General features: G+C 40.2%; 1 protein-coding gene across 7 annotated transcripts in view; it reads left to right on the top strand.

Moving 5' to 3' along the window:
- CASD1 (CAS1 domain containing 1) overlaps nt 1-14,436 on the top strand; it is a 60,285-nt gene extending 45,849 nt beyond the window's left edge. For all 7 annotated transcript variants that reach the window (XM_037890666.2, XM_037890665.2, XM_043541187.1 and 4 more), the window contains 6 exons: nt 4,321-4,400; nt 6,876-6,977; nt 8,127-8,267; nt 8,852-8,929; nt 9,992-10,084; nt 11,892-14,436. In XM_037890666.2, coding sequence (XP_037746594.1) covers nt 4,321-4,400; nt 6,876-6,977; nt 8,127-8,267; nt 8,852-8,929; nt 9,992-10,084; nt 11,892-12,140 — 743 coding nt within the window. In that variant the 3' untranslated portion in view covers nt 12,141-14,436. The remainder of the gene's footprint in view (nt 1-4,320; nt 4,401-6,875; nt 6,978-8,126; nt 8,268-8,851; nt 8,930-9,991; nt 10,085-11,891) is intronic.
- The last annotated feature ends 3,623 nt before the right edge of the window (nt 14,437-18,059 follow it).

Below are 18,059 nucleotides of genomic sequence, written 5' to 3'. Positions count from 1 at the left end.
CTCCTGCGGCTGGCAACAGCATTCAAAGTCCTCCACCCCTTATGATAGGGATTGGAAGCACCTTCACTTATCTGGATGAAAGGCCTACTCTTCTGCTACTCTACAATTTAGTATTGCAAACTACCAGGCCTTAACAGCAAAATATGATTACATGAACTACACCAAACTTAACATCTTTATTGACCATCTCATAATGAATCATAATGGGAACAATTTTGAGCCATTATCAATGAAGGGCAGTTGGTGGTCAAAACAGCACTCCAGGCAGTGCTTGACACAGCTGATACAGTGACCCAGTCCATCTCAAAAGCAGTTGTTATGCAAAGAGCTTCGTGGTTGCAGCTTTCAGGTTTCCCAAAGGAGGTGCAAACAACTATTTAAGACCGCTCCTTCCATGGCTCTGAGTTGTTTGCTGAGGAGAACAGTGCATCACTCCACACACTTAGGGATTCCAGAGCCAAACTTCAGTCACTGGAGAGCTATACAACCAGACAAAAGAGAAAATTTAGTCCTCAGTCTTCTCGCAAATTGCGTGCACCACAGTTCCCACCACAACACTACTAAAACCCACAGAGAAAGAAATCCAGATTCCAGAGACACAAATCTTCAACATCGGAGTCTGTCACTTCAAAACATCAGTTTTGACATCCTGTTCGAGGCCACTCCCTTCAACATCAGCTGCCACTTCCCAACCCATTGCATCCCTTTGGATGTTGCCTTGTTTTGTTCCACCACAACTGGAAACACACGACATCCGACAGATGGGTTTTAGAGGCTATTTCCAATGGGTATTCAATCCACTCCATCCCCTTTCCCATCCCTCTTCAGGGATCCTTCTCATGAGAGATTGTTGCAACAGGAGATAGATCACCTCCTCCAACTAGGAGCCATAGAACCTTCCCTCTACATCTCCATGCCAAAGAGTTTTACGCTCTATTTCCTGGTCCCCAAGAAAAAGGGAGGTTGGAGACCCATACTGGACCTCAAGGCATTGAACAAATACTTCAAGGCCCAAAAATCCAAGATGGTCACACTAGCAGCGATTATTCCATCTCTGGAACAGGGAGATTGGTTCTCAGCCCTGGACCACCAAGACGCGTATTTCCATGAATCATCTGTGAGATGGTAGGGTCAGTATCTCAGATTTACTCTGAGTCAGGACTACAGAGTACTCCTTTTTGGCCTCTTGTTGGTTCCCAGAGTATTGTCCAAGATCCTTTCTGTAGTGGTGGCTCACCTACATACCCAGGAGATCATGATCTACCCATACCTGGATGACTGCCTCCTGAGGGCCCACTTCTTAGAAGAAGTTCTATGTGCCACCCACAGAACTATGGATGTATTCACAAACCTGGGCCTGCAACTCAACATCCAAACATTGACCTTAACTCCGGAACAACGCCTGGAGTTTATGGGAGCCGACCTTGACTCGCTGCAAGTGAGAGCGCTCTTTCTACAACACAGATTTCACAGACTGTCCATGCTTAGAGAGACAGTTCAAGCCAGCCTTCAGACTTCTGCCAGACATTGCTTCCTGCTTCTGGGGCACATAGTCGCCGGTAAGTTCGTAATATCTCATGCCAGACTGCACATGAGGTGTCTGCAGACATGGTTCAGCTCGGTTTACAGGCCACACAGAGACAGGTTAGACAAACCTCTCTCAATGCCTTCCAGGGTCAAACACTTCCTGGATTGGTGGAAAGCTGTAGGAAATGTTTGCACAGAGGTCCTGTTCATTCAGCCTCCTCCCCTCCTCTGACATCAATTCTCACTATGGACACTTCCTTCAGGGGTTGAGGTGCACACCTCAACAACCTCGCAACTCAGGGCAAATGGTCGCCCGTAGAAATGACTCTCCACATCAACCTCTTCAAACTCAGGGCGGTCAGGAATGCTTGCGCTCACTTTCTCCCACTGATCAGAAGTACACACGGAAAGGTCATGACCAATAACATTGCATGCATGTATTACATAAATCATCAGGGAGATACCAGATCATCCTCTCTCTGCACAGAAGCACTAAAGCTGTGGAACATTTGCCACAATGTTCTAATATCAACAGCCTACCTACTGGGAGTGCAGAACACAACAGCAGACAGTCTCAATTGCGTGTTCTCATACAACCACGATTGGGAACTGAACCCAGCAGTACTTCACAGCATATTCAATCAATGGGGGACACCATCAATACACTTGTTCGCTACTTATCTGAACAGGAAATGCCCACACTGCTGCTCTAGGACCCCAGCCCAGATGTCCCACTCCAACATGGGACCTAAATCTAGTTTTAAAGATTAAACCACCCTTGTTCACTTACCCTCCCGTCAATGAAGACCGCATTTCTCATGGCCATCATGTCAGCTAGGAGAATAAGGGAAATAGCTGCACTTTTGACGCACCCCCCTTTACAGAATTCTTTCATAGCAAGGTTATTCTCAGACCACACTCAGTTTATTCCTAATTGTCCTCATTTTTTTCACATGAACCAACCAGTTCATCTCCCAACCTCTTATCCTAAGCCTCACTGTTATTACAGAGAGGCCATAGTGCACATGCTAGATGTTAGGAGAGTTCTGGTCTTCAACCTGGACAGGACAAAGACTTTTAAGAAATCTCCCAAGCTCTTCCTTTCCATTGAGGAAAGGTCTAAAGGCATAGAAATATCACCCCAGAGGCTCTCTAAGTGAATCTCAAACTATATTAAGCTCTGCTATCATGTTCGCAACATAATGTCTCCACCTGGAATTCACACCCACAACGTGAGGTTCGTTTCTTCCTCTGTCGCTTTCTTCAAGAATGTCCCTATCTCAGAAATCTGCAGAGCCAGCCACCTGGGCGTCTGTACATACCTTTGCAGAATACTATATGATTACTGGGGACTCTGCTTCTGATGCTAGCTTCAGCTCAGCAGTATTATCCATAACAGACTCAACTTCGAAGCCCCAACCTTCCATTAGGGATACTGCGCGGGGGTCACCTACAGTGGAGCACCCATAGGGACACTACTTGAAGAAGAAGTAGTTACTCACCTTGTGCAGTAACAATGGTTCTTCACGATGTGTCCCACTTTGGGTGCTCCGGAACCCGCCCTCCTCTCCTCTAGTTCGGAGCTCTTGATAGGGACTCTGTGGTAGAGAAGGAAATGAGCGTGGTTGGCCTGCGCCGCACTAATTAGCCTCGAAGCAGAGCACAAGGAGGAAAGAGAGCATGTGCAGGCCAAATGGACATTGCTATCAAAGATCTCTGATCAGAAGCGCAGGGATGCACATATACCTACAGTGGAGCACCCGTAGGGCGACACATCTCAAAGAACCATCGTTACTGCACAAGGTGAGTAACTTCTTCCCTCACGTATTAATGGTGTAATGTTCCAATTGTGTAGATTGCATTTTTGATAGTGGAGCACTTTAAACGTATATTTGGAATACATACTACAGAACTGGTAATTGGCGTGTACTTTGACACGGTGTCCAGAATGTTTAATGTTAATTTTAAAGCACCGACAACCAGCTCACAAGGTTATATGTAGCACTCTGATATTTCTGTTACAACAGCTCCTCGTTCCTCATGTGCACTGTGCAATAGAAGTCCCACTGTGGACCTCGCAGCACTACTTCCTGAAAGCTCCTTTTAATGACCACTTTCCTTCAGCTCTGTGCCTGTTGCCCACTTCCAATCTTTGAAGCAGGAGTGAGAGCCATTCTCCACTGCACAGCTGAATTCTGGGATCAAAACAGTGTCAACCAGCAGCCTGGGGAAGCTGTTCCTTTTGGCTAGCCTTGGCAAGATACAGCTCCTCAACTGACCAGTTCAGCTTATGAGGAGCAAAATTAGATGTGCCTCATAGTACCTCACTCCTGACTCACAGTTTAAATATACACTCATTTTATGTAACTGCTCTTAGATTTTTCACGTGTAACTAAAATTAAAAATTCCCAGGCTGAGTGTCTGTCAAAACTGAGTCTTTAAAGCAGTGTTTGCTTTTGTAGGGTTAAATGGTGTCCTTGGATATGTGCACATCAGTCTCATTCAAGCCAGAAGGGGTTGTACTTGTGCATCTGAGGATAGAATAATGTGTGAATTTATTATTGTGAATGTTCGTAGTGTGGATTTTACTTTATATGAAAGAAAGCAAAATTACCAAATTAAAATATTTGGATAATGGCAAATTGTGATTGGCTAATACCCGGACAATATACATATTAAATTATAAAGGACATCTGTGTGTCACAGCTACTGACTTCTTATTAAATGTATCATCATTTTTTGTTTTGAAAAATAACAGCCAGATACTCACTGATTTTTTCAATTCTCCCACAGGGAACTGCTTCTGGCACTTTGGCTTACTGCTGAAACTAATTTCCTTACTTATGTGTATATATTTTCTAGCAAATTCTCAGGTTTGTAAATTATACTTATTTGTATCCTTAGAGAATTAATAGTAGCCTGTGTATTCAATTTGGAAAGCCACTCAGAATCGAACGTTATGACCAGTTTTCTGTTACTATATAGGAGAGTACAGGGGGGAAAATTGAATATTTAAATACCTCCTTTTCATATCTGATTTTATGTGGGAGGCTGGAATTTTCAGTATCCTGCATTTTTGTTTGTTTCTCACAACACTTTTAAAATTCATTGTTTTTTCCTAAAATATTATGTAAATTGAGAGATCAGCTTTATATTTATCTTTCAGGGCCTGTCTGGCTAATTTATTGGGGATGGGGGGAAGGTTGTGCTGTTAGCTCTTATGGCCAGTATAGTTGCAGAAGAGCAAGCTGCATCTGTTTTCTCATGCAACTCAATAAAATTGTCAGCTAAATCCTGATGCCAGAAATTTTGTCAGTGATGAGCGATATATAAATCAAAGAACAGTTTGACTTTCAGATGCCAGATTGAGATGTAGTACCAGGAATTAGAAAGATTTCCTTTTTCTTCACTACATTTCCTACGATTGAAAATAGATAAAAATCTAAATTTAAAAAGACAGATCTCACTTTGACATAGAAACAAAGCAAATGTGGCACAGAAGTCATTGGAAAATTGACACCAACTTCTGTTAGGGTTTTTCCCCAGCCCCCATGACCATACATGGAAGGCCTAATTTTGGTTGCCATTTGTCTGTTGGAAACTTTGGAAACAGGAAGGTCTGCACTTTGGAGGGTGTCCGTTTCTCATGGATTTAAATTCATGCCTGTGCAGATTTCCAGGACAAGATTTATGTACCCCTTAAGATCTATTGTTGAAGATTTAAGTGGCACATAAGTAATACATAGGCTTTGTGTAGATCTTCTGTATCCATGTGAATTTCATGCCAAATGCATGACTTATCACATAGTGTATCATGTACAGGGTACGGAATGAAGGGCAGAATTTGCTCCTTACTAAGGAAACAAAAACAAAAAACCACCAACTCCCATTAGTATTAAACCCTGAAGTACTCAAGTTTTCTGTAAAGCTTTCATTTACGTCTCCCAACACATAGCTGATTGTCTCCATTTAAGCCCACAAATGGAGTGCAAAATGGAGTGGTGAGAGGAAAGATGGTAGATGCTTTTATCAATGGGAAATTAGAGGGAAATGTCAGATGCCTTTCAGAGCACTTCTGTCATAGAGAATAACATCTATCTGCAGAAATATTCAAATTATTATTTATTTGTATTAACAGAGCATTTAAGTCATGGACCAGGATCCCACTGAGCTAGGTTCTGTGGAAACAGAGAACAAAATTACGATCTCTTCTCCAAAGAGCTTGCAATCTAACACAATATGTCATACTCTGACACATTTAAAATAGGTCCCAATAACATTGGAATAATCTTAAAACTCCAGCTCCTCAGAATGATTGAAACAAGATTATTCACTGGTACAGCTGATTGAAAAATGTGGGGAAAATGTTTAACACATTTTTAGTTGAAATTTGGAATTTTCAAAAAAGTTCAACTACCCTTTAAGTTGATCAGAAAAATAAAATTCAGGAATACTTTCAGGTAATTCTGCTCCTTTTCAACCACTTCTGGTCATTAGTAAAGATTTTAATCTCCTGGAGGAATGGTAGGCTGGCCGCCTTCTTCCCCACAGTTGGAGGAACGCTTTCTGCGAGCTAATTCATGGAGGGGTACGAACAATGATATCTGAGGAGACCATGAATTAATTCCTTCTGGCTGCTGAGAACTGCACTGACTACAGATAGGGAGGGAGGATTAGGAAATACTGTACAGTATATCATGATACAATCAGAGGCACACAGAATAACAAGGTGAGTGTTTCTGATTTGTGTTTAAGGAAGAGGGAGTCAGGCAGCAACTTGGGGATATTGTCTAGTGAGTACCAGATGTGTATATCTAACACTTCTATTAAAATAGTTTCATTCAATTAGATAATATGAAACAACGCATTTTTACTTCTTCCATATCTGAGAATATGTAATGTTTAAATTAAATGTAGGGAGTGGGAAGCATGCTGCAGCTTAACTCTACATCTGTAGTGTTCTTGCCATTCAAAAATTTATCTGCACTCATTTCAGGGTTTTTTTTTGTTTGTTTGTTTTTGTTTTTTTAAGGAAGGAATTTGTTTCAGGCTCTGGCCTCTATCTGGTAGAACATGACATAGGCAGTGTAGACAAATGTCCTAGCTTCTTTAAAATTAATTGATGTGAAAATTGAACTATTAAACCAACATTAACTGACATAAGTATTCTGAGCCTTATCTTGAAAGGGGCAGAGTATGCACAAGTCCTGTTGACTTTATTTTTAGGTGAGGCCAATTAAACTGATTTAGTACTGATATGATGGTATTAACATATAATGAAATGAATTAAATTTATGAAATGGGGTTGAAGTCAATGTTAACATTCTTGCCATGTTTGTATTTTGCAGGGTGTATTTGAGAAGATTTTTTCTCTTTGGCCATTGTCCACATGTTTTGAGCTGAATGGAAATGTCTATGAGTGGTGGTTTAGGTGGAAGTTAGACCGCTATGTATGTAATCCTTTCATAAATTAATTGTGGTCTTGTGTTTTAAGAAGTATTCCTGAACATATTTTAACTTTTAGAATCTTCTCCTCCCTCTTCCCCTGGAAAAAATAAATTTGAAGTTCCGGGCAATGGTTTGTTGTAGGGCCAGGGAGCATCCACTTTTACTTCAAGTATTTGTCAAAGCCATGCAGAAAAGATGGAAGCTGACTTGTTTATCTGCTGAGCCTATAAAGTGTCCATAATCAGAGCTCTGCATATTCTGTCTTGTCCCAGACTTAAATTTTCTTGGGAGACAACTGAATTCTCTGGCACTTCAAGGCTAAATTCTGCAGGAAATTGAAATTTCACATTACTGCAGCAATAAATAGTAAATCTTTTTTTAAAAACCCAGAGGAACCTCCAAAGAAACTTTAATTATATAAACAACATAATTTATAAATGAAGGACATTTCTATGGGAGTGTTCCTTTTGAATATTCTGTGCTGCTATAATCAGAAGGTCTTGATATAGAATTTATTTCACCTTTTATGTAGAGATGCAATTTTTATCTTATTATTTATAAATATGTTTTGAATACTGTGTTTTAAAATAGCTTTGCGAGAGGGCATTCTTCTTCCCCCACAGTGTGGTGTGCTGGTAGAGAGAGAAATTTCTGCCTGTTCTCTCCTGTATCTTGTTTGGTTAGTGGGAGGATGTGAGGCCCGAGCGTATTTTTCCTCTGACCTCTTCCCAAAGGCATTGTCTTCCCTGCTGTGGTTGGGTGCAGCTGTCTTCAGATTCTTCTTTCCGCTCCAGAGTGCATGGTCTGGGACCAATCAATGGCGTACCTTCTCCCCCTGCTGCCAATTTTAATAACTGCTTACATTTTTTGCATGCCCCAGGGAGAGCAGTGTGCTTAACAAAACTCCAAATCTCACCGGTGTTGCAGTTTGTGACGCATACATTGCATTCCGGGGAGGTTCTAAAGTGCCAGAACACCAAAAAATTTAAAACGGGCGGCAGCAGCAGGGCTCTGAACCATAACCTGATGTTAGTGAAGGAGTTTGGAGTAACATCCTAGATCAAATGTCTTAAAAACCCTGTTACCTTGGTGGTTTTACCTGTGTTTATTAACTGCCACGAGTGAGTAGTTACCTCAGTTTTCTTTTGCAGGTAGTCTTTCACGGGATGCTGTTTGCTTCTATTTATCTGGCATTACAAAAACGTCAGGTGCTTTCGGAAGGGAAAGGAGACCATCTCTTCTCCAACAAAATTTCAAATGTTTTACTATTTATTTCTGTAGTTTGCTTTTTGGTAAGTCCACAATATGAACTGAAATTTTGTAAATTTAAAACAGTCATCCTGAGGATGGTCAGCTTTCTGGAGAAGTTCCTGTGTAGCAATGAGTGGACATTTCATAAGAGATGGTCTTGGGTTGCAGAAGTTTATTTCCACTATGTTGTATAAATAGCTACTACCCATCCTAAACCTTCACTGGACTCTTTTTTTTTTTTTTCCCCCCCCTCCCTTTTACTCTATTGTAGATTTAAATACTACAGCTTCTCCAGTTGATTATCTTGGATGATCTTAGTAAGAATAGTGTGGTAGATGACCTGTATAAACAGTCAAGAAATGAGCTAATGTATAAGTGTGATTAATACAATTGTCAGCACTGGGCTTTTTTGTATTTTAGAGTACAAATAATTATTGCATTCATCAGCTGCAAAACAGCGTTTGGGAAATGCATAACTAACTAGAAAGTGTAAAGAGTCGACTCCTCCTCACACCACACCACTGCTGTTTTAACATATTTTAAAATGTTTTATCCTGTTGTAACATTTTAAAATCTCTTAAGCACAGTCATCAAACAGACTGATATGTATATTTATATCTTGTAGACCTACTCTATCTGGGCTAGTAGCTGTAAAAACAAAACTGAGTGCAATGAACTGCATCCTTCTGTTTCTGTGGTGCAGGTAATTATGCTCCTTTTCCTTAGTGACAGAATCTAGATTCTATTAAAAAATATATAATATAGTCTGTCTCTGATGTCTTAGCACTTCACATCAGTTGATGCACATCATTTTCATGTATGAATGTGAAAAAGGGTTTGTTGCATTGCTGGTTATTTTTCCTTGACCTGTGTAATATAAAGTTTAAAATTTAGCATTTTATTTACAGCACATTATTGTGACAGCACATTTTCATTCTATTCTGTGTATAAATGTAAGAGTGTAGCTATATCAGTATGTGTGTACATTCACATACATAGATATATGAATGCGTATTTTAATTTTTATATATAAAGGTATCTATATATATATTTTACACGAGGGTATATATGTAGTGCATATCTGTGTATGTGTGTGCTTTTATGTTTGTGTGTGTGTGTGTGTGTGTATATAAATGTATATATGCATTACATATATACCTTGTGTAAAATAAATATAGATATCTTTATATATAAAAATTAAAATACTCATTCATGGCCATACACAGTACCTGAATACTAATTCATATACAGTAGAATCTCATAGTTACAAACTGACCAGTCAGCCACACACCTCATTTGGAACCGGAAGTATGTAATCAGGGAGCAGCAGAGACACCCCCTCCCCCCCCCCCCAAAAAAAAAAAAAACACCAAATATAGTACAGTACTGTGTTAAATATAAACTACTCAAAAAAAAAAAAGGGGACAGTAGCATTTTTCTTCTGCATAGTAAAGTTTCAGAGCTGCATTAATTCGATGTTCTGTTGTAAACTTTTGAAAGAACAACCAAAACGTTTTGTTCAGAGTTACGAACAACCTCCATTCCTGAGGTGTTTGTAACTCTGAGGTTCTACTCCATATAGTGTAGCCCTGATCCTGCAAACATTTATGCACGTGCTTATATTACGTATATACTGCATGTATTTTTAAAGTTTATAATATGTACATATATAGCAAAAATATTTTATTAAATTAATTTTCCTACTGAGTTATAATGCATAATCTATTTTCAATTACTTTTCACACATGAATCTCTTTCTGTTTAGATTTTAGCTTTCGTCCTCATCAGGAACATTCCTGGATATGCCCGTTCTGTATATAGTTCATTTTTTGCTTGGTTTGGCAGAATTTCTTTAGAGGTAAGAAGAGTGATCACAAATGCAATAATAGGGTGTTTTGTTTTAGGAATCTATAACTGGTGGGTTTATAATATACACTGTAGTGTAACTGAATAAATAGTAAAAACATAGTAAAATAGTAAAAAAGGTAACCAGAGTATCACAGCTAAATACTAGGGAGGCATTGTTAAGTGTAAGCATTTAACATGTTGCAAGAAACCACTTATAATGAAGTGGGCAGTCAATACCTCTTCAGTCATAGGTCAAAAGAGGGTTGCTGGTTACAACTTGTTGTAATGAGCCTTAAACCAGTGTCTCTGAGACTATGATTTTAGGGCTTGTCTACACTGGCACTTTACAGCGCTGCAACTTTCTCGCTTGGGGTGTGAAAAACCACCCCCTTAAGCGCTGCAGGTTTCAGCACTGTAACGTGCCAGTATAGACCGTGGTAGAAACGCCCCTCATAGATGTAGGGTTTTTTTAGAGCCTTGGGTGAGCTCTCTCCCAGTGCTGTGCCACGACTCGTGGCAGCACTTTAACGATGCCAGTGAAGACGTGCCCTTAATGTCTATCAGAGTTACGAATTTAAGTTCCCAACAATTTGTAACCTACTAACCCTCCTGTGTCCTATGACTGCAGAGGTGTTAATTGGCCACTTCATTTTGGGTGGTTTCTTTCATCATGTTTTATCCCCTTATGCTTAATAATCTGTCCCACCTTATATTTAGTTGATACTCATAAGAATGTAAGAATGGCCTTACCGGGTCAAACCAATGGTCCATCTAGCCCACTATCCTGTCTTCCGAGAGTGGCCAGTGCCAGATGCTTCAGAGGGAATGAACAGAACAGGATGATTGAGTGATCCATCCCCTGTCATCCAGTCCCAGCTTTTGACAGTCAGAGGCTTAGGAACATCCAAAGCATGTGATTGCATCTCTGATCCTCTTGGCTAATAGCTATCCCTGGACCTGTTCTCCATGAACTTATCTAAGCCTTTTTTTAGTTCGGTTATACTTTTGGCCTTCACAGCATTTGGCAACAAGTTCTACAGGTTGACTGTAAGAAGTACTTGTTTTAAATCTGGTGCCAATTAATTTCATTGGATGACCCCTGGTTCTTGTGTCATGTGAAGGGTTAAAACACTTATTTATTCACTTTCTCTACACCATTCATGATTTTACAGCCCTCTATCATATCTCTCCTTAGTTATCTCTTTTCTAAGATGAACAGTCCCAGTCTTCTTAATCTCTCCTCATACAGAAGCTGTTTCATACCCTTAATCATTTTTGTTGCCCTTCACTGTACTTTTTCCAACCAAAACTGTATGTAGTATTCAAGGTGTGGGTGTTCCAGGGATCTATATAGTGGCATTGTGATACTGCCTATCTTACTGTCTATCTCTTTCTTAATGGTACCTAACATTTGGTTAGCTTTTTTACAGCCATTGCACATTGAGCAGATGTTTTCAGAGAACTATCCACAGTGACTCAAGATCTCTTTGTTGAGTGGTAACAGCTAATTTAGAGTCCATCATTTTGTATGTACAGTTGGGTTATGTTTTCCAGTGTGCAGTACTTTGCATTTATCAACACTGAATTTCATCTGACATTGTCTTGCCCAGTCACCCAATTTTGTGAGTTTGCTTTGGAACTCTTCGCGGTCTGCTTTGGCCTTAACTATCTGAAGTAATTTTGTATCATCTGCAAACTTTGCCACCTCACTGTTTTACCCCTTTAACAGGAGTAAGCCCTATGTTAGCTAATGTAGTAGTAATGATTATATTCTTATTTATATTTAAAATTGTAAACTGAATCTATTTTCCTTCTAGCTGTTCATCTGCCAATACCACATCTGGCTGGCAGCAGATACGAAGGGGATCTTGGTGCTCATTCCTGGAAATCCAACGCTCAACATAATTGTCAGCACTTTTATATTTGTGTGTGTGGCACATGAAATTTCTCAGATCACGAACGATCTAGCACAGATGGTTGTTCCTAAAGATAATGCGACTCTGCTCAGAAGGCTGCTATGTATAGTTGGGTTTTTTTCTGGACTCCTCTTTTTGTCAGCAATTTAAGATCAATCAAGGCATTAACTTCAAGAAGTCCTTAAAAGGCTTACTTTGTGTCTGCCTGAAGAAAAATATTTCACTGGCGATACAAAAAACTTGTACAGTGCTAAGCAGCAGCAGAAGGACATCTAAATGAAGTCTATTGAATGTGTATATAATGAAAATGTACATATTTTGTGTGGAAAGATTCTTCTCAAAGGAACCCGAGAAACAAGAATGCACTGTACAGAACTGCATGTGAAAAACAAGTGGTTTTTTTCTACTGGATATGTATTTACATATCTGTTTAAATATAACATGAAGAAGAGAAATGGGTGGCTTGGCAGCATAATTTGGAGATTACTGAATTAACTTTACCGTGATACACCTAACTCGTGGATATTTACTAGCATACTTCAGTATACATGAGACATGCTTTAATTGTTCTCCTCAAGAAACTTTTTGTAACAACAAAGCAGACCTGATGTGTAATCTTTAGCTAATGGTCATTTTTTGCTAATTTCAAAATGAAGTTATCTTACTGGTAATCAGGGTCATTTTTCTAAACTGAGTGTTAACTCATTGTTTAGGGATCAATATTTTGGGTGTAGCTAATATGTAGTATATGAAACCCTTTATGCATTGAACAAAACCATCCCAATTTAAAGTGATTCCATGTAACATTCTAGCCAGGTTTACATAGTACTTCATAGCTGTTTTTTTCTGAAGACAGTTTTCAGGAAGTATTCTTCAGTTCAGGAAATGCAGGATTTGTTAGGAATGCATAAGTAATTTTCTTTTGAATTTTCTACAGGTATGTTTGCTTTTTCATCAGCATTTTCCTATTATTGCTCTTTCAAAGTCTCTGTAGTTCACAATATTAATACAGCCCCACTGAAAAAACAATGATAAGCAATATTTCAGCTGAATATTGAAAAGCTGGGAAAATTCCCACCCTTTTCCAGTCATACATCTACTGTATTCAGATCTTACAGAGAAGGGCATAGCAGAGGCACAACAACGTCAGAACCCCCAGATCGTGCATGACTTGAACTAGGTCTCCCTAGGGAGCTAGAGCCATGTTAGATCTTACAATAATGTCTTCAGTGAAGGTATGGAGAGCCAGCCTGCATGGGAAAGATTGATTCACTAGCACTCTGGGCAACTGCAGACAATGGGTCCCTTTTTAAAATAACAATGAAATAAGGTTCATTGAGGTTCATTGTTTAGAAGAGCCAATTCTTTCATTCCTGTTTAGCAGTATCTTTCCTTTGTTGCTGTGATTCAAACTAAGAATCAAAGGTTTTTTCTTTATCATGTAACCTTCTTTTGCATACAGCATAGAACTGAAAGAAATAGCACTTCAAATTAGAACTGGTAGGTTGTAATTTTAAATTCTGCAAATTCAGTGGAACTATGGTGATCCTTTGTTCCACTGAACCGTAATAATAGTCTTCACCGTTTTTTGTGAGTTTGGCTTACGTAATGCTTGGAGGTTCATGTGCATCTTCGTTCTGTCCTCCTTTTGGTGGCTACTGTTTAGCACTCAATGAATACGACAATTGTTTTCTCAGCATATGTGCAATTATATGTAATGATAAACTATATGAATCTTAATTTATACAGTAAGTGGTCTGATATTTATGTATTTTCTGATGTTATCTCAGTTGAACTGTGGAGTCCGAACTTGCAAAGCCACTTGTGTCTGTTGGAAAACTTTCCTGACAGTGAAAGAATAGCTGCAAAATTTTGTTCCAGTAAAGAAAACAATTTCCTTTAGAATGGTGGCGCCAGTAATGAGAGGAAGATAGCAAGATAGAAGATAATACAGGTTTCAAGAATAAACTTTTAATGCATTAATTCAACAACCTTGGGCATGTCACCTAGTTTTATTAACAAGCTTGTGGAAAGATACTCAACATTTTCTCAGTTGTGTTTTCTTTTTGGACGTTATTTCCAATGTTTGGGGAGTCATCCTTAGCCACTGATCAATATATCTGATTTATTGAAAGACATGGTATAGCTGAGCACTGTAGAGATAGTTGCTATGGACAGGATGTACAACCTACATCTATACCATTCTTAGAAGTAAGAAAAAGTGAGTTTGGGGGGAATTTTTTTTGGTTTTCTTCTTCACAAACTAAGTATTGTAGATATAATTTTTATTTATCTGTTGTACAGATTTGGTTGAAGATTATTTTTAATGTTTGAAATAGTGCACTTGTTTGCTGTTACTGTATGTGGGAGAAAATATATTTTCTTTTAACGTTATGTGAAAATATGAAGTAATTTAAGCATTAAATAAATGTGCTGTGGATGCTTATTTTTGTACTGTAAGGAGCATCAATTACTTAGGGGTTCTTTGTTATATTTTTCTTATTGTTTAAACCTAAATCGGTGGTAACTTAGTAGTATGCCTAGCCAAAGTCAGAGGTTCAGGTTATAGGGCACCTCCAAAGTAATTCCCTACCCACCATTAATTCAGCTAATCCTTTTCTAAGGGAAAATGTTCACCCTCGCAAACAGAAGCAGAAGTAACAGGGCTGTGCATGTGGTTACAAGGTGGGGTGGAGAGAAGGAATTCTCCACAACAAGCCAGTGACACAGTGTGGCTGCTTCGTTGTCACTACTGTAGCCTCAGGGATTCAGCAACCCTCACATGTGCGGGGGCCTAACTAGGGTTGCCAACTTTCTAATAGCAGAAAACTGAACATCCTTGCCCTGCCCCGCCCCTTCTCTGAGACCTCACTCCCCACTCTTTTCCCTGTCGCTCCGCCCTTGCTCTCCCCCCACCCTCACTCAGTCACTCATTTTCAGCAGGCTGCAGCAGGGGGAGGGGGAGAGGGCTCGAGGGTGAGGCCAGAGATGAAGGGTTTAGGGGGCAGGACGGGGCTGCAGGCTGGGAGGGTGGGGCCGAGGGTTTGGAGTGTGGGAGGGGGCTCCAGGCTGAAGCAGAGGGTTGGGGTGTGGGAGGTAGTACGGGCTCTGCACTGGGAGTGGGGGCTTTGAGGTGGGGCCAGAAATGAGGAGTTCAAGGTTGGGCAGGGGGCTCAGAGCTGGGACAGGGCGTGCAGGAGGTGGGGAGGGTTCAGGCTCTGGGTGACGCTTACCTGAGGCGGCTCCCAGGAAGCGACCGGCATGGCCATCCAGCTCCTAGACACAGGCGCGGCCAAGGGCTCTGCGCAGCATGTGCTGCCCCCACCCTCAAGCACGTCCCTGCAGCTCCCTTTGGTCACGGTTCCCAATCAATGTGAGCTGCGGAGCCGGTGCTTGGGGAGGGGGCAGCGTGCGGCGCATTCGTGGCCACTCCTATGCTTAGGAGCTGGAGGAACATGCCAGCCGCTTCTGGGAGCCGTGCAGAATTGGGTAGGGAGCCTGACTGTGCTGCCAACAGGACTTTTAAGAGCCCAATCGGTGCTGACTGGAGTTGCAAGGGTGTCTTTTCGACCGGGTGTTCCAGTCGAAAACTAGACACCTGGCAACTCTAGGCCTAACTGATGAATTGGTGTAAATCCACTAGGCCCACCCCCAAAACCTCCTTCTATGGCTGTACAAAAGAAACTCCAGCAGAGCATGGATCCACAACACAGAGGGGATGCAGGCCCCTTATCTCAGTTCCCAGCATTTCTCTTCCAGGTGTGTGGTAGTTTAGAAGCTAAAAACAGATGAAATGCAGAATGAAAGCATAAAGGAATATTCTTCATATCAGGTTGGCAGAGCTAGGCAACGCCTTCTGAAACTAATAGTATTAGAATGGGAAGATAACTATATCCATTAATTGCAATATCGACCAGGGCATCTCTTCCACTCAAAAAAAAAACCCCAACAGGATCAGCTCAGTTTCTTTGAACCTGTAACATGAGACATCATTACCTTCTTTGAGATCCATTGTTGACCATAGCAATTACCATAGCATTGGAATCTATGAAAGCATCATGACCCAATAAAAACAGCAACCAAAATCCTGTAGGTAAATTAAGTATTTAACTACTGTATTTATTGCAAAAACTGATGTTTCATATATCTAAAAAAGAAAACTCTGAAAACCTTCTGTTCATTTAAGTTGGTGCACTTCAATCTTACTGTAATGATACAATGGAGTTTCAGTTCTTCCCCCTTGGATCTTAATCATATGGTCAAAATAGGGCTGTGAATTTACATGCTAACACTTTTAACTATCCCCAATGTGGTGTTCAATTTATATAATTTAATATAATTATTTTTATTTAGCTACAGTTTTCTGAGTCCATATTTCTAATTATCTGTAATATGTAAATAATGAAATATCGGGTTCACGTGAGATGGGATAAACTTGTCTAAAATGAATGTTGCTTTTTACAAAAAGGACAGTGAAGAGCTGTGCTGATACCAAACCATTAACATCACCAGATCCATTTCAGACTATATAAAGCTCATTTTTTATAACTTGTCATTTATGATCTTCAACTGACAACAGGTATGTAATAATCTTGGAAATTCACTTACATTTCCCAGTGCTATTATGTATAATCAGTGCTTTCTTGTTCCTATATCTAAATGTATTTTTTTATTTCAGTTGAACTGATAATATTCAACAATCAATAGAAAAAAGCAACTTTCGGTATAGAAACAAAAGAGACTAATTTCACAAGATCTATTATTAATATATTTCAATTTAGTTTCATATCAAATTGGAAATTAGAAATTTTGAGTCATTAAATCTGTGCCATATAACAGTTGTGTTGACATTTTATGTATTGAAAAGTTGTCATAGAAGCCCAAGTGCAGCTACAAGTCCATTGACCATCAGTGCTCCATGTTATTGGAAAAGGAGTGCATTGTTCAGCTATCAACTCATTCAACCCAATCAACTCACCAAAGTCCTGGGGCGATAGGGTAGTGGCGACTGGGACAGGCACAGGATGCCACTGGCAGTCCTTAGTCACAACTCTATACAAGGCGGCCTTAGGGTGAAGTTTGTTCACTGCAGAATGGCAGATACAGAGCTTGGAGCTAATATCCTCCTGAGGTGACAGAAGCAGGCCTTTTTAGGCACAGCGCTGTTCTCCCCAATCCAGGGAAAAGGGGACTGAAAAGGAACCTTAAGCACAACCTACCCTTTCCGTATCTATCAGGCTACTGCTCCTGGCTGGTCACCCAACTTAGCAGACAAAATAAAACAAAGATTCACAGATTGACATTTGGATCATGGAATGTCAGAACTCTTTTTGATAATGACCAAAGACAAGAACAAAGAATAGCCTTTATTGCCAAAACACTGAAGAGATATAATACATCATTCTCCTATTGAAATCAGACTTGCTGATGAATCCCACCCTGAGGACATGGGAGCAGGCTACATATACTGCTGGAATGACAAGGACAAGCCAAAACAGTCAGGAGTAGGTTTCACCATATGATCTGACATTGCCCACAAGCTTGACTCGCTCTCCAAGGGAATTCATGACCGACTTATACTGCTCCTCATAAATTTGTCTAGAGTATGCCGCCGTTATCAATGCCTACGTGCTGACAATGACTCGTAGAGATGAGGTCAAGGAAGCTTTTTATGAAGACCTCAGGAAGGCTATTAAACAGGTACCATACCAGGACAAACTTATTGTCCTCGGAGACTTCAGTGATCGTGTGACAGCCGACTCTGACACATGGAGCAGGATGCTAGGCCACCACAGCATTGGACAGTCAAACTCCAACAGCCAACTACTTCTTTCCCAGTGAGCCAAGTTCAATCTCACTATTACCAACATAGTCTTCCAACAGGCCAACAACTATAAGACAGCATAGATGGTTTGAGGTGTTGGCCTTATGACACGCTCTCTTCTGCGGAGACACACTTTGGCTGTTGACACTAGAATCAAGGTGGAAGATCTCCCCATTGAAGGGAAAGTCTTTTCAACAATAAGACTGATACATTGTTGGAAAAATTAAAGGAAACTAGATCCATTG

Source organism: Chelonia mydas, chromosome 2 (genome assembly GCF_015237465.2).
Source record: "Chelonia mydas isolate rCheMyd1 chromosome 2, rCheMyd1.pri.v2, whole genome shotgun sequence".
NCBI classification, from domain to species: Eukaryota; Metazoa; Chordata; order Testudines; family Cheloniidae; genus Chelonia; species Chelonia mydas.
This window is presented reverse-complemented; position numbering and strand designations above follow the sequence as displayed.